The 16,478-nt window shown below is 55.4% G+C and overlaps 1 protein-coding gene across 1 annotated transcript; it reads left to right on the forward strand.

Annotated features, from left to right (window-relative positions):
• Positions 1 to 593: 593 nt before the first annotated feature.
• FHOD1 (formin homology 2 domain containing 1) lies at positions 594 to 16,335 on the forward strand. The gene is made up of 22 exons (XM_006878697.1): positions 594 to 794; positions 8,769 to 8,875; positions 9,224 to 9,288; positions 9,555 to 9,622; positions 9,693 to 9,798; positions 9,907 to 10,001; positions 10,270 to 10,381; positions 10,466 to 10,560; positions 10,657 to 10,800; positions 10,893 to 11,050; positions 11,125 to 11,313; positions 12,684 to 12,799; positions 12,882 to 13,519; positions 13,807 to 13,962; positions 14,187 to 14,369; positions 14,455 to 14,574; positions 14,652 to 14,813; positions 15,190 to 15,380; positions 15,472 to 15,664; positions 15,742 to 15,904; positions 15,980 to 16,180; positions 16,253 to 16,335. Exons 1-22 carry the CDS (start codon positions 594 to 596, stop codon positions 16,333 to 16,335), a joined length of 3,546 nt encoding a protein of 1,181 aa, XP_006878759.1.
• Positions 16,336 to 16,478: the final 143 nt, after the last annotated feature.

Raw genomic sequence — 16,478 nt, forward strand, 5'->3', positions numbered from 1 at the left:
CATTTTAATACAAGCTGTACCTAGCTCACTTTTTTCTCAAACCACATCATCTTACTACATTCCCTAATTGAGGTCCTATTCTCCAACTAAAGGGAACTGATTGCCTCTTTCTTTAAACTGGAGTCATCTCATTTCGTGCTCCAAATTCGCTTCTTTCTCCAAAGGAAGGAAACTCATTTACTTCATTCCTCAGACAGAAGGGAGGCCAGGCTGGTCACCAACTGAAGAAACAATTACCCTAATATCTCAGTAAGAGAGAGAAACTTCACATCCCCCAAAGCCAAAGACAGACCTTGGGTCCCCGCCCGCACCCTCTTGAAGGCGGAGCGCGAGGCGAGCTTCCCGCCCTCCCAGCCAGTGAACTAGCGGCATCACGACCAAGCCCTCTGATTGGCTGGGGTAAGGCCTGCCTCCAGCAGTGATTACCTCCTCCCTCTTACGCTCGGGCCTTCTTCTTAGCCCCACCCCCTCTCTCGGCCCCGCCTATCCGGCTCCGCCCCTCTTCTTCTTGGGGCCGGGCGGGGACACTGAACTAATCGGGTGGCCGCTGTAGCAGAGACTGAAAGTTCTCGCCACGAGCCAGTGGTGGAGCCATGGCGGGCGGCGAAGACCGCGGGGACGGGGAGCCCGTATCCGTGGTGACTGTGCGGGTTCAGTACTTAGAAGACACCGACCCTTTCGCATGTGCCAACTTCCCAGAGCCGCGCCGGGCCCCCACCTGCAGCCTAGACGGGGCGCTGCCCGTGGGTGCGCAGATACCGGTCCTGCATCGCCTGCTGGGGGCACCGCTCAAGGTGAGAGGGGCCGTCGAAAGGTTGGGGGCAAGAGGGAGTTCACGAAGCCTGTGGGAGTTGCTCCTCCGTGAGAGGCCAGAATGGGGTGCGCCTCCGGAGGCAAGTCTTGTGCTGAAGGCCCAAGGTCCTTGCTGCCTTGCCTGCGCGGATGCCTCTCCACTTGAAGGGAGACTGAGAACAGGCAATGTGATTGTTGTGGTCTGCGCCACCCTGGGTGCTTTTCCAAGGGAGGCTCAGCTGAACAGGTGCTGGGTTCCACTCTCTGCCTGTCTGCTAAGGTAGCTACTTCTAGAAAGAATGGTTAGTCTTGGACCCAAAAGGTGGAGCTGGGGAGGGACCAGTTTCCACTGACTTCAGTTGATATGGGATGGGACCCAGTTAGGGGCGGATCCATAGCGGGCCCCTAGTGGTGGCCCAGGCCCTGAAAGTTGTCTGGGGGCTGCTTGGGTCCTGTTGGGTAGAAAGTGTGGCCCGTGAGGGCGGGAGTCTGGCATGGGCATCTCTGCCGAGTAGGTACTTTGTGCAGGGAGTCCCCGGGAAGCATCCCTGCCTGGGATGGGCAGGGCGCAAGAGGCTGCACGCGTGGAAAAGCCCTCTGAGTCACTGCCCCCCACCCGACTCGTACACCGGGTAGCCGGCACGCAGCTGGAAGGGAGAGGGCGGGCCCGGCTAATTTTAAACCGCGGTCTGCCCTCGTTTGCCCGGGCCGCGCGGAACCGATCGCGCTCAGTGCCGGGAGAGGCCTGTTTTCAGATGGCCTGCCTGCCTCCGGCTCTCCTCCCTTAGCCCCCCGCAGGCAGCCCTTTCCGGCACTCTCCGTTTCCGGGCCGGGATGCCTGGAGGCACGCTACCACCCCCCAGGGTTTCCCTGCCAGCCCATCCGCCCTGAGTGCTGGGAGAGGAGAGAGAGAGAGAGAGAACCAGCAGGGTGCCTTCCCCAGCTCCCAGCCTCAGCTGGACTCCAAGTTGCGCAAACTTGCCCCCTGGGCCCGGGGTCTTCCCTGGAATGTGCCCTAGGCGCCAGGCCCCCAGCCTGCATTCCTCAAGCTGCGGGCCAGCCACGCCTCCGATCACTGGAGGGAGGGGCGAGCTGACTGTTGGCCTGGGGAGTGGCATGTGTCAAAGCAGTGCTCGGGTTCAAGGACACCGGGCTGCTGCACAATGCCCATCCTCAAGAGTTTTGATGCTGCGTCTTTGTCCAGGAACCTGGGGAGGGGGGCGAGGAGAGCCGGGAGGGAAGAATGCTGAAGTGAGCGCTGCCCCACCCCTCTCTCTCCTGGAATTCCTGGAACACTGAGAAGGTAAACACACACACACACACACACACACACACACACACCCCTGTGTGGAGTAGAACTTAGCCCTGACACACTCCTTTCAACTAGAGATGATTGACAGAGCACCTGCAGGAATGAGGGCCCACCAGGGGCTGCGCCCTATGTTTCCTGTTCTCCACCTGAGGACACTTCTGACCTTGCATTGGTGTTTTTAGGTGCCATCGAGTCAAATACAACTCGCTGAGACCCTGTGAACAACAGATCTGAACCCTGTCGCATCCTGTGCTCACTTCATCATCTCTGATACTCTGAGCCCATTGCTGCAGTCAATGTGAGCTTGAGCTTGGATGCAGTGTGTTAAGTCCTCTCTCCTACTTTTCGCAACACCAGCACCTGAGAGGACCCCATCCACCTCCCACCTGCAGCACCTAAGCACTGCCTCCCATCCCACCCCGAGGACAGGCTATGGGGGTGACACAGTTGCATTGCCACACTGCCTGGAGCCGAGGCTCCTGGGACTGGCAACTCTGCCAGGAATGGTCAGATGTGCTTCTGTGTACTCTACCCAAATATAAACTGTGACCACAGCCCCAGAATAGAAGGTTGGAGAAAGAGGGGCTGAGAATAGAGTAGGGGCAAGGACATGGGAGAGCTGGGGGAGGGGACCAGGGCCCCTCCTTGCAGGAAATGTCAACAGCTGTTCCTGCCCTAATCCCCTAAGTGGGTGCCCCAGGAAATCCTCAGGGGCACAGATAGGACTCAGGCTGGCCTTAACAGCCCACAAAAGAAGATAAGATAGAGCCTGGCTGAACTAGTACATAATGTGTCAGGCTGCTAATGGAATGGTCAGCAATTTGAATCCACCAGTTGTACCTCCTATAAAGATTTATAGCATCAGGAACATGATGGAGGCTGCCTACGAACCGACTCCAGAGCAATGGGTTGAGTTGGATTGGATTTCGAGAAGAGAGAGAAACTCGAAGATCCAGGCATCCAAGTCCCGAGCTGTGGGTCAAAAATAAGAGGGAGACAGTCAGTGACTGGGGTAATGGAGGTAGGTGTGTCAGAGATGAAAAGGTTGGTTCAGGACAGAGCTGTTGTACATAGGGTCACTATGAGTCACAAGCGACCTGACGACACAAAACAACATCAGGCTTTATCTAAATAACTGGCTTATGCAATATTTCTTTCCTTATATACTTATATAAGCTTATATACTCCTTTCCTTGTCTTTTTCATTGGCTGTGACTTTCAATACATTGTAGTATATATCCTTTTGCACTTTAAAATTTTTAAACTATGGGAATATGTCTAATCCAAATTTTATTTTTAAAAAAACAACAACAAACCATTAAAAATCATTAAAATGAAAAAAAGGGGGGAAAAAAAAGAGGGAGAGACTCTGCTCACTGCTTCATGGACATGACAGCCAGAGGCTGTCTGTCGACAGTTCACAGGTCTCCATCATCTTTGCCCCCTCCAGGGTAGTGCAGAGGTCAAGCCCACTTCTCTGGGGCTCTGCCCCTCTACACCCCTTTGTGCTGGGCCTCCTATTTAGAGTTCCCCTGGAGGCTTTCTTTTCAGCTTTCAGGTCTAAGAAGGCCTTGCTCATTTCCTCTCTGTCTAGGAGGAAGCTCCTGGCCTCTGCCTCTGACTCATCTCCTGCCCCTGAGTGGGTGGAGTTAAGAGAGGTCCTGGCAGAACCCTGGCCCAGACCTGGTGTCCCCAGAAGAACTCAGGGGTGTCTGTCTTCCCTCTTGAAGGCACCAATCCCTGAGCTTCCTTTGCCTCAGGGCAGAATCTGACCCTGTGGCTCTGCACCTCATCTCTTATCCAGAGCAGCCCTGGGCTGCCCTCTCTGGTACCCCTTTGCCCTTCCAGGAGGTTCCCTATTACTCAAGGGCCCTGCAACATCTGAGATAGCACTGCCTTCTCTCTGTCCGATCCAGGACGAGGGTTCTGGGTGCTCCTTTGGCCCTGATGCAGGGATAACCCATGGAAAAAAGCAAACTTAATGCTGCTGAGTCAGTGTTGGTGACCACAAGTGTTAGCAGAACTGTGCCCATGGGAGGATGATCATGGGCAGGGACTAAAAAGTAGACCTAGCTTTCTGCCTTGGTGGTCTCAGCTAGGAAAGATCCCAAAGGGTTCATAAAGGGAAGGTGGAGTGTTCTCATGAGAAATTGTGCTGCTCAGTAACTCTGTGGGGCCTGGAGGGGGAGCTCTGGTGGCCTAATAGTAAGGAGCTGTGCCGCTAACCTAAGGTTACATGGTTCAAATCCATCAGCTCCTGTGTGGGAAAGAGATGGCTAATCTCCCATGCGATTTATTGCTTCTGAAAACCTGCTGGAGGGTCAGCGATGAGTCAGTTCTGACTTGATGGTAAACAACAACAATGGAGCATAGAGAAGAGCTCTGAAAAGGAGTTGTACTGGCAACCCAAAGGCACACAGTTTGAATGTTCAACCTGCTGCCCATTCCGGGCTATGGAGGCTGGGTTGCAACCCGATGAGAAAGCCGTCCTCAGGTCCCGGCAGAAGCAGGCAATGTCTGCCCAGTATATATGCTGTGTGTTTATTCATGTGAAGCCAGAAGGACCAGTTTGAAGTATTTGTGGAGTCCCAAAAGCTTAGGGGCTATTGGTCCCCAGCCCTTGGCAATCCTTCAGGCCCTAACTCCCTCTCCCTTCCCCTCCCCTCCCTTCCAGGGTTGCCTGGAGCACTTCCAAGGCCTATCCACCCAAGGTCCAGGTCAGTTAGCTCTGATTCCATTCAATCTTGGCTGTGTGGTTGGGTGCAAGGTCCCTGAACTTCTGAGCCTTTGTTTCCTCACCTGTAAAAGAGTTGTTGGTGAAAAGACACTTTTGGCCTGAATAATTAAAAAAAAAAAAAAAAAAAGATTATTGGGAGAACCCAGTGTAATTGGTTGCTTAGAAAGCCTGTCAGAGAAGAAACAGAACACGTGTCATCTTCTCCCTACACCCCAGGGCCTGTCCATGTCATTTCATCTAGAAAGTCATTTTAATTGGGAGTCAAGATAACAAGGGAAGTGTTATTAGAGTTCACGGCCCTGTGTTTACGGGAGAAAAGACAACTCATCCACCACTGCCATTAGATCCATTCTGACTCACAGTGACCCCATGAGTGACCAAGTAGGACTGCCCCATAGGGTTTCTGAGGGTGTTAATCATTATGGGAGCAGATTGTCTGGTCTTTCTCCCATGGAGCAGCTTTATTGTTTGTTGTTAGGTACTGTTGTCAAGTACAACTCATCACAACCTTCTTCTTATTGTTGTTATGTGCCATCGAGTCGTTTGCAACTCATAGCGACCCTATGTACAACCTTAGGAACAACAAATCTGAATGCTGTCCTATCCTGTGCCGTCCTCATCATCTCTGACACACTTGAGCCCATTGCTGCAATCGCCGTGTCAATCCACCTCATTATGAGCCTTTCTCTCTTTCACTGACCCTTTCTACCTTTCTAAGCATGAGATATCTATCTCTCCAAGGACTAGCCTCTCCTACAAACATGTCTAAAGTATGGGAGATGAAGCTTCACCATCCTTGCCTCCAAGCAGTACTCTAGCTGCACTTTTCCCCAAGACATATCTACTTTGGGGGTTTCAGGCTTTTTTGGGGGGGGCAGTCCATAAGATATTCAGTACTCTTCTCCAACACCACAACTCAAAGGCATCGACTCTTCTTCTGTCATCCTTATTCATTGTCCAGCTCTCAGATGCAGAACAAGTGATTAAAAAGGCCATGGCCTGAATCAGGCGCACCTTGGTCTTCAAACTGACATCATTGCTCCTCAGTAATTTGGAGCAGCTACTTCAAATATCTGACCTTTTGGTTAGCAGCCCAGCGCTGAGCTGTGCTTAGCCTAAAGCCTCACCCAGGTTCCTAGAGAAGAAAGAAGCAGTTAATAAATGATGTCCTGACATAAGAAGCTTCCAACATTTCATTCCATCCTCCTCACCATCTCCTCTGTGCTTTGTTCCTGCCAGTCTGAAGGGAGCTGTAGTGTCCATCCCTCATTCCCAGATGTTCTCCATATGTTTGTTCTGACCTGATTGGACTGTTATAAAAGTCTAAGTAGGCACCATGGCTTGAACCTGTGTGTAAAATGATATGCCTGGAAAGACTTGGTCAGAATGACAAGAGAAAAGTGAGCTGGAGGCCAAAGTGAGGGCCTGGGCCTGGGAGGAATGGAGAAGGAACTCTGCACCCCAGAGGAGTGAAGAAGACAAGAGCCACGAAGGGGTCTTAAGTGTAGGCTCATACCATGTGTTGATCTTCAGCTCGGTCAGCAGGAACCAGGGTCTGGGCTAGCTGAGGCCTGGCCCAGCCCCAGGGTGTGAGAGACAAAACTCAGAGGAGTGGGTCCCAGAATGGTGACCCCAGGAAGGGACCAGGAGTGTCAGGGACAAACACCATCCTGCTAGCAGGAAGTCTCCCTTCTGCTGCTTGCCGGAGATCAGCCCCACTAAACAGCTGAGAGGGCAGGGTTGGAAGGGCAGGGCATTGTCTTGGAGGCATCTGGCTGACTAGTGGCCCTGGATCCCCTCCCCAGAAACAGGGCCCCCGGCAGGACTGGGCGGGTAAAGTGGCTAGGGAAGCCACTGCAGAGTGGAAGGGGTTAAACCTACCAGCCTGGACTCTGGACATGGCCCTCAGTAGGTGCAGGCTTGGGCTACCCTGGGAAACAAAGACCAGTCTCTGCTTATTTGGTATGAGGAGAGCATCCGCATGTGTGCGGGAGAAGAGGGACACCCCAGGGGGGGACCTACCTTTGCTGAGGATGTGGCTCTTTGACTTTTATGGGGCCTAAGGGTCAGTGAGTATACATGTCAGGTGTGAGGGGATCACCCCTCCAGAGTCTATAACACTCTGCCCCACCCTTTTCTTGGCACCCAAGCCTGTTGTGATTCTACTTATATTTGCTAACTTTTTCTGAGTCAAGCCTGTTTCCATTACTGGCCTGGAAAGAAGAGAACTAGACAGCCTTGTTCCCTGCTGTCTTCCGCACCTACAAGGAGTCTGGAGCATGAATGAATGAATGAACTACTCTGTGCATGTGAGATTTTGGAGGGCTCCTGAAGAGGGTTGTGGCCCTGTGACAATGATGTCTCATGAGGGTCCCAGAATCCTCCAGTGCATAATGGAGACATCGCTGTACATGGACGTGGGTGGGTGAGTCGGCTGCTGAGTCACTGTGGGGAAGCAGAATTAGGAGGCCTATGGGGCTGGCCCCAGACGAAGCACCCCGTCCTGGGGCCTTGCCACCCTCTCACCAGCCTGTTCCCAGTAGACCCTGGAGAGGATGACTCTGCCTATGGGGTGGGGAGAGAGGCCAGGCCCGCCTGAGGCGCCCAGAGAAGGGCAGCCAGCCAGGCAGGAAGTGGGACAGAGAACAGCCTGGAGTGTTTGTCCCCTGTCCCGGCAGAGGGGGCAGGGTGTCACCTAAGGGTCCCTACAAGCCAAACAGCCAAGAAGGCGGCAGTTTAGGCTCTAGGGCATGAGAAGGGCAGAAAAATAAAGGCAGAGAAAGGAAATTTCCTTTCAGGGCACAAAGGGCAGCCGGAAGCCCTTGGACTGGGTCCAGATGCAGGCAGGACTGATCATCAAAACAAATGCTGGGGTTGACTTGCCTAGTCGGATGAAGGCCAGAAGACCCCCTCACCTCTCCAGAGTGAGGGGCCTTCTCTAGGTCACGGCACTCAAGGGCTGGAGCCGAGCCTCTTGAGTTAAGAGGACTTTGATGAGCTCTGCATACCTCTCTTGTGTGCTTTGGGGGCGTCGTCAGCAAGATGCATGGCATAGTGTTGCTCACGGACTTCTGGAGTCACCTCACTCTGGCCTCTCTACAGGCAGTTCTCAAGGGGCCACATGCTGCTGGTGGCGGTGGTGACGAATGGAACATGCACGCTCCAGTTAGAGGTGCAGATGTCAGGACTCCACTGTAGGCTGACTGAGTCAGACCCTCAAATCTGGTTCTTTATGGGGGCCCTGAGGTCCACCTAGAACTACTTTAACTGTAGCCCACCTACAGGGAGGCAAGACCCTGAAGCCCAGCGAGTGGGGAGCCTCTGGATGACCTTCCATTGCCTTATAAACAAAGACACAGGCGCGCTCACACACAGTTCTCCCAGCTGGGTGTGCACTTGCCAGCACTCTTAACACTTTCTCCCTGTGCTTTAATGCTTTGTAGTTGCAGCTTATCACCCTGCAGTGATAAGGGCTATAAGCTTCCTTGAAAGCAAGAACTTCCTCCTGGCGTCATTCTGCTCTTTTCCCTCCTTTAAGCTGAATAAGCATTAGGGAGCGTTCGCTGTGTGCCAAGTGCTGTGCTAGGCTGTGCAGGTGTGATAGGGGTAAGACAAGGCATGGTGTCTGAGCCGGGACAACAGTCAGTGGGAAGGGAAACTGGTGTTTAGAGGGTACACACACATGGAGTCTAGGAAGTTTTTCTGAAAAAGTGTTATCTGAAACCTGAATGGAGAGAATACAAAGAGAAGACAATGTGGTCCCTAAAATGCCTGGGCCACGTAGCAAGCACCTGAGAAATGAAGGCATTCGGACCCTTGTGTCTTTGTGTTCACACCTCAGCTGGGAGGTAGGAGATCATGGGGTGTTCACACACACCTCTGTTAACCCTGCTCAACCCTGACAGCCCCTCTTTCCTATGCCCCCAGCTGGAGGACTGTGCCCTTCAAGTGTCTCCCTCTGGATACTACCTGGACCCCGAGCTGTCCCTGGAAGAGCAGCGTGAGATGCTGGAAGGCTTCTATGAAGAGATCAGGTCAGAGAAGCAAGACTACCTGACCCTTGCCCCTACCTGGGCCTGGCTCAGGTGTCAGCAGCCAAGACAAACGATCCCCAACCAGGGCGGTGGCTCACCTCCTGATACCGCAGGGAGCTGTGCCAGGGGAATCCTGAGGCCAGGCCTGTGCTCCTGCTGCCCTGGATAGGAGCTGGGGTGACTCTCCCACATACCTGAGATACCCATGAAGGCATATACCCTCCTATCTGGCTAACCCTCAGATCTCAGAAACAGAAGCTGGGGAGAAAGGAGCTGAGTCAGGTGGGGTCAGGGGTGGGACCCCCAAGAAATGGGCTGATTGCACCTGACGAGGCTGCTTGATTTCAGCAAAGGACGGAAGCCCACGCTGATTCTACGGACCCAGCTCTCTGTGAGGGTCAACGCCATCTTGGGTGAGTGAGTACCCCCACATCCACACAGCCCAGCCGGCTGTTTCTTTCAGGCAGGCCTGTGCTGGACAGGACAGATGTGGGTCCTTCCCATCCTCACCTCTCTCCACTAGAGCCAACTAGACTGGTGAGGGGTGCCCAGAAGTAGGGGTTGGGGTGTGGTGGATTTTGAGAGTACTGGGATGAGCTAGGCTTTGGGTGGAGGAGAGTGGGTGGGGGCTCTATGTCCACTTTGGGGGTTCCACGCCTACCTACCCCTTACCTTACAGAAAAGTTGTACAGCTCCAGAGGTCCCGAACTCCGCCGCTCTCTCTTCTCACTGAAGCAGATCTTCCAGGTGAGGCCTAGAGGTGGGCTGTGGGTAGGTGCCCACCTGAACCCCCCTAAACTTCCCATGGTACCCCCAGGAGGACAAAGACTTGGTCCCTGAGTTCGTACACTCGGAAGGGCTGAGTTGCCTGATCCGTGTGGGTGCTGCTGCTGACCACAACTACCAGAGCTACATCCTCCGAGGTGAGCCCCACCCCTCCCCACGAACCCTGCCCCCAGTCAGCCTTGACTGACCTTCTGTCCCTGTGCCCACCATGATCCTTCACCGACCTTTCCTATCTCTGTCCCCAGCACTGGGCCAGCTGATGCTTTTTGTGGATGGGATGCTGGGAGTGGTAGCCCACGGTGAGACGGTGCAGTGGCTATATACGCTATGTGCCAGCCTGGTAAGTGTGCCCGCCCTACCACACCCCACCAGCCAGGCACCCTCCCCCCACTCCTTCCTTCTCTCTGGACCTCATTTCCCTCTTCTGGATTGGAAAGAGTCTGGAGCCCCTCTAAGCCTTAACCCACTTTAGTGTCTGGGTCCTGAGCTGAGGTCTTTCTGCCCTAACTTCTGCCAGGATCTAGCCCCAGAAACCCTTGCCCCTGCCCACAAGAACTGGTACCTAGTTGGCCCATGCCCCATTCACACATCCTGGCCTTTCCCCCTAGTCCCGCCTTGTGGTAAAGACAGCCCTGAAGCTGCTGCTGGTGTTTGTGGAGTACTCCGAGAGCAACGCCCCGCTGTTCATCCACGCGGTCAACTCTGTGGCCAGCACAACTGGTCAGTCAGACTGTCCCTCCCTCCCCGCCACCCAGAGCCCTCTCTCCTTCCGGCCCTGTGACCACCCCTGGTCTTGTGTGGCAGGTGCTCTTCCCTGGGCCAACCTGGTGTCCATCCTGGAGGAGAAGAATGGCGCTGACCCTGAGCTGTTGGTGTATGCTGTCACTCTCATCAACAAGGTGTGAGTGGAAGACCAGGCTTGAACCTTGGGCCTCTGGCTTCTGACCTGTGAGCCCCTCCAGCCTCAGCCTTGCTCTCCCACACCCACCTTCCAGACACTGGCAGCCCTCCCGGACCAGGACTCCTTTTATGATGTGACAGATGCCCTGGAGCAGCAGGGTATGGAAGCGCTGGTCCAGCGCCACCTGAGTACCGCGGGCACTGACGTGGACCTGCGGACACAGCTGGTGCTCTACGAGGTGGGTGCGCCTGCAGTCAAGCCCTCAGGACCGGAGGGAGGAGACTCCCAGCCCACCTGCCTGGGGCTCACCTCCAGACCCTCTGTCCTTAGAGCGCCCTGCGGTTGGAGGATGGAGACATCGAGGAAGCTGCCCCAGGTGGACGGCGAGAGCGGCGAGAGCGCCGGAAGCCATCCTCTGAGGAGGGCAAGAGGAGTCGTAGATCGCTGGAGGGTGGGAGCAGCCCTGCAGTGCAGACCCCAGAACCTGGGTAAGTACCTTCAATGCCATGTGGAAGGAGCTGGGTAGGCAGGTGTGACTTGTCCTGACTAGCCCCGCCCCCAGCCCTACAGGCCCCGCCCCGCCGCTAAGGCCCACCTCCTGCCCTGTGGGTCCTGCCCAGCTGACGACGCCAGCCTCCAGTCCTGTGGGCCCGGCCGCTGACCTCTGTGCTTCCGTGAATTTCTTCCCTAGCATCTCTGCGACACCCTCAACCCCCTCAACCGACAGCTCCTGCGAACGGAGCATCTACAAGTAAGGAGATGGGGGTGGGGGGTGGGGGGCACCGTGGACTCCTCTCTTCCAGCTGTCCCTCTGCTCTGACCCGTGCTCTGCGCCCTTCCCGGGCGCCCTCAGCCTCCTCTGCGCAAACGCACGCTTTCTCCCTTTCTTTCCAGACTTCACCAAACTGCTCCTGTTTGGTAAGTGACCGCTGGGGGTGGGGTCCGGCTCTGGCTGGACCTCCTCCTCCTGCGGTTTCTTTTCTTCATCTTCTCTTTTTGACACTCGGCCTGTATTTGCCTCTTGTCATGTCTCCCCCTCTCCTGTGTTTCCTACCAGCTCGATTCCCCTTTCTTGTCCTACTGTCTTGGTTCCTGTCTGTCTCTGCTCTTCCTCCCTCTCTGGCTGGGAAGATCGCCATAATCAATGCCCTGCTCTGCGTGGGTGCAAGCTGGTGGGCTTGGGGGTGAATCAGGTACCACAGTCATCATCGTTTCCTCTCACTCCCTTCCTCTCAGGGCCCCTGAAAGCCCACCTGTCCCCCAGTCCCCTACTGGGCAGGCCTGGCTGGAGTAAGTACAGTGGCCAGAAGGTCAGGCCTGCCATGTGCTCAGGGCTTCAGCATTGCTTCCCGGCGGGGTTTCCACATGCCTAGTGCGGCCAGGACCAGGGGGACCCTCAGTCTTCTCCATGTCTAGGATTAAGTCTCCACGTCCAGGATTAAGTCTTGGTTATCCAAGGGCAACCGGGAGGCAGGTCACCGGGGTCATAGCAGTCCCTGTGTCAATAGTGAAGCCTTCATCAACAGCTTAGTCTCTCAATGGGGATGCAGATTCCAAGGGAGGGCCCTCTCTCTGCTGTGCCCTCAACTCAGGAATGAGCTGGGAAGAGAATCCAGAGTGCTTTGTCGTATAGAGGCTGAGGGGTTAAGATAGGCAGAAAAAGACACAAACCACATTCATTAGTTCAGCACACACCGAGTGCCTTTCATGGACCAGGCCCTCCTCTGGGCATGAGCCATAGTGCTTACAAGTTTCCAGACATGCTAGAGGAGGGACAGCGATCCCTCTGTCTCTGCCAGAAGGGTCTTTGTCTAGAATCAGGGCAGTCAACGTGAACAGCAGGAAGACTACAGGTTGGATGTAAAACGGAACATCTCCTTTTATGTTCACTGGAGAATGCTGGTTTGATGGTAACCCTCAGCCGATGGGGAGGACTGAACAAGTGAGAGTCTTGGGGGCAGGTCCTGGGTCTGCTCAGCGCATGGACTATTTTCTCTGTGTGTGTATATATATGCGTGCGCACGTGCCTGCACGGGGTAGATGCCCCAAGGCCCAGGAAGGCATGTGCATGCCCTACGGTGGGCTGTATTAGATACCCCTTTGACAAGTGCTTTCCTTCAGAGTCCGGTTTCTGGAGAAAGTGGCAGCAGCAGAAACAGAGAAGCAGGCTGCACTGGCCCAGGGCCGGGCAGAGAAATTGGCTGGAGCCGTGTCCGATGACACCGACGGACATTCAGGTGAGCAGGCGGGTGGGAAGAGCCCACCACTGCCCTGCTGTCTCACAGGGAGTATGATGCTGACAGCCATTCTCTTCTGTAGACACTCGGAAACCATGGAGCACCCCAGATCCAGCCCCTATCCCCAGATCACCCCAGAGCCCTACTCCCCTGGTCCTTCTCCGGGCCCAGCGAAGCCTTGAGCCAGAGCCCACAGAGCCACTGACCCCAGCAAGCCCTGATATTGGGCCCACCGGGGAGCTCCCTGCTCGAGCACCCAAGCTCTGCATCGGGGACTTGGACTTCTCAGACCTGGGGGAGGATGAAGACCAGGACATGCTCAGCATAGAGACTGTGGAGACCGGGAAGGGGGTCCCACCTCCACCACCCCCGCTCTCCGGAGCACCACCACCTCCGCCACCCCTACCATCCCTGCTCCTGGGATCTCCCCCACCTCCCCCAGCCCCACCTCCTCCACCAACCAAAGGCCCCTTCCCACCACCTCCACCCCCGGCTGCCCCTTTCCTCCCCTCAGCACCAGATGGCCCAGCCCTCCCCACCAAGAGGAAGACTGTAAAACTCTTCTGGCGGGAGCTGAAGCTGACTGGGAATCCCAGAAACTCTGGAAGCCGCTTTGGACCCTGCTCCACTCTGTGGGCCTCACTGGAGCCCGTCTCAGTGGACACAGCCCGGCTGGAGCACCTGTTTGAGTCCCGTGCCAAAGATGTGCTGCCCTCCAAGGTAAAGCCCCCCTCGCCTGTAAGATCACCCCAGTGGAGCTAGAAGGGGACAGAGCTTCTGTCGGGTTGCTGGAGGCAGCTAATTAGCTCCCAGAAAGGGGTAGACGTTATTCAAGGACTCTTGGCAAGGGATCAGCAGAGTCCTAACTAGAATCTAAATTCTTCCAACACACTCCAGGGCCCAATTCTGAGTGCGCCCATTTGGCCATTTGGAGGACTACAGATTTCTCTATTGGATTTCTGCCCCAGCTAGGCCCCCTCCATAATGCTGTTCTCCCAACCCTGCAGAAAGCTGGTGAGGGCCGTCGGACAATGACCACAGTGCTGGACCCCAAGCGCAGCAATGCCATCAATATTGGCCTGACAACATTGCCACCTGTGCATGTAATCAAGGCTGCCCTGCTCAATTTTGATGAGTTTGCTGTCAGCAAAGATGGCATTGAGGTGAGGATACCATGATATGGGTGTGCAAAGTGGGAGATCTGGCCCTTTCCTTTGGCTAGTGGTTCTTCCTGCCCCACTAGTGGTGGGCACTGGCTTGACATTTCTTCAGGGCAATCCTTAGTCCTTGGGGTTTCCCCCTAATGGCGTAGGGAGGGCCAAGCCCAAGGTCTGAGCTCTCTGGCCAGTACTGAGGGCTCTCTGTGGGGTGGTGGCTACATCCGCAGAAGTTACTGACCATGATGCCCACGGAGGAAGAGCGGCAGAAGATTGAAGAGGCCCGACTGGCTAACCCTGACATACCCCTGGGCCCAGCTGAGAACTTCCTGCTGACTCTTGCCTCCATTGGGGGCCTGGCTTCCCGCCTACAACTCTGGGTCTTCAAGCTGGACTATGACAGCATGGAACGGGTACTTGGGTCATGGAGCAGGACAGACAGGGGACAGGTAACCATGGTGACCATGTAGTCTGAGACCTCTTCATCCCCCACACTAGGAAATTGCAGAGCCACTGTTTGACCTGAAAGTGGGCATGCAACAGCTGGTGCAGAATGCTACCTTCCGCTGCATCCTGGCCACCCTGCTGGCTGTGGGCAACTTTCTCAATGGCTCCAAGGTGGGTGAGAGCACATGGGGACTAGGAGTTAGGGCACTGGAGCCGACCAGGCCCAGGCTCAGATGGCATCCTTTCAGAGCAGCGGTTTTGAGCTGAGTTACCTGGAGAAAGTATCAGAGGTGAAGGACACAGTACGCCGGCAGTCACTGCTGCACCATCTCTGCTCCCTGGTGCTCCAGACTCGGCCAGATTCCTCCGACCTCTACTCAGAAATCCCTGCCCTGACCCGCTGTGCCAAGGTTAGCACCAGCCAGAAGCTCAGCACCTGGCCAACACACTGCTCCCACCTCCTATCTAGGCTGCTGGGCCAGGAAGCCTCAGGCTACAGGTGTTTGTGTGGGCTGTATCCTCTGTCAAAAACACTTCTGCAGGCCTAGCCGTGCCTGTTCAGTCTTTGGATCTCACTAGCTGCCAGTTCCTCTAAGAAGCCTTTCTTCTTATTTCCCTCATTCTATCAAATGGACTTGTCTGTTTTTTGCATGGAGAGCTGGGGCTAGGTCTCTGCTGTCTGTATCCTCAGGGCTTGGACTGGCCAGCTTGGGGCAGAGGGAGCCTCTTTGTATCTATGGAGGGGGAAATATGTGAACCCCTCACCTGTCCTCTGACTTTTTCCAGGTAGACTTTGAACAGCTAGCTGAGAACCTGGGGCAGCTGGAATGCCGGAGCAGGGCAGCTGAGGAAAGTCTGCGAGGCCTGGCCAAGCACGAGCTGACCCCAGCTCTGCGTGCCCGCCTCACCCACTTCCTGACCCAGTGTACCCGCCGTGTTGCCATGCTGAGGGTGGTGCACCGCCGGGTCTGCAATAGGTAGCGTGTGGGCCAGGAAGAGGTGGGAGAGCCACCACTACCCCTCCAACCCCAAGCCGGACTCACCCCTCTTTTATCCTGGCATGCCTAGGTTCTATGCCTTCCTTCTTTACCTGGGCTACACGGCGCAGGCAGCCCGCGAAGTGCGCATCATGCAGTTCTGCCACACACTGCGGGAATTTGCACTTGAATATCGGACCTGCCGGGAACGGGTACTGCAGCAGCAGCAGAAGCGGGCGACATACCGTGAGCGCAACAAGACACGAGGACGCATGATCACCGAGGTGAGTGTGCCTTCCTGGACGACCACCTTCATGGTCTTCCTTCCTCTACTCCTAACTCACCCTTTCCCCCTCTCCAGACAGAAAAGTTCTCAGGTGTAGCTGGGGAGAATTCCAGCACCTCAGCTGTCCCAGTGGCCGTGAGTAGTGGGCCAGACAGGGGTGATGCTGACAGTCACGTGAACATGAAGAATCTGCTGACCAGCAAGCCTCAGGATGCCACACACGGCCGCCGCAGTAGAGGTGGGGCCCATGGCTGCTCAGGTGGGTGGGCTCTGGCACCACAGTGGCCTGACCTCCGTATCTGGCTTCCCTCAGGCTTGCTCCAGAGCAGCTCCCCTGTGATTCCCACACCAGCTGGACCCTCCACTGCACCCCCAGAAGAACCCCTAGGTTCTGGTTCACCCAGTGACACATCAGATGAGATCATGGATCTTCTAGTGCAGTCAGTGACCAGGAGCAGTGCTCGTGCCTTAGCAGCTCGGGAACGCAAGCGTTCACGTGGCAACCGCAAGTCCTGTGAGTACCTCTCATAGACCCACTGCCCAACTTAAGCCACCAACCCTTGCCAACCTTGCTCTGTCCCTACAGTGAGACGGACATTGAAGAGCGGGCTCGGAGATGACCTGATGCAGGCACTGGGACTAAACAAGGGTCCTGGCCTGGAGGTATGAAGGTGCTGCTTCCAGGAAACTTTCCCTGCAATGCAAGAGACTACAAAGCAAGGAGAGGCCAGAGCAGAATTCTGGGTTTCTTTCCAAACTCTAGTACCACACTGTGCCCAGAGGCCAGTGTCTTGAGCAGTATTAGCCATTTG

Source organism: Elephantulus edwardii, unplaced genomic scaffold, assembly GCF_000299155.1.
Source record: "Elephantulus edwardii isolate Elephantulus edwardi_28Jun2011 unplaced genomic scaffold, EleEdw1.0 scaffold00001, whole genome shotgun sequence".
NCBI classification, from domain to species: domain Eukaryota; kingdom Metazoa; phylum Chordata; class Mammalia; order Macroscelidea; family Macroscelididae; genus Elephantulus; species Elephantulus edwardii.

What these genes read in the sequence shown, in the direction of transcription:
- FHOD1 (XM_006878697.1), top strand. Translation starts at nt 594, where the DNA reads ATGGCGGGCGGCGAAGACCGCGGGGACGGGGAGCCCGTATCCGTGGTG. An exon ending in ACTATGACAGCATGGAACGG is followed by an intron (nt 14,370 to 14,454) that starts GTACTTGGGTCA and finishes CCCCCACACTAG; the next exon opens with GAAATTGCAGAGCCACTGTT. An exon ending in CCCTGACCCGCTGTGCCAAG is followed by an intron (nt 14,814 to 15,189) that starts GTTAGCACCAGC and finishes GACTTTTTCCAG; the next exon opens with GTAGACTTTGAACAGCTAGC.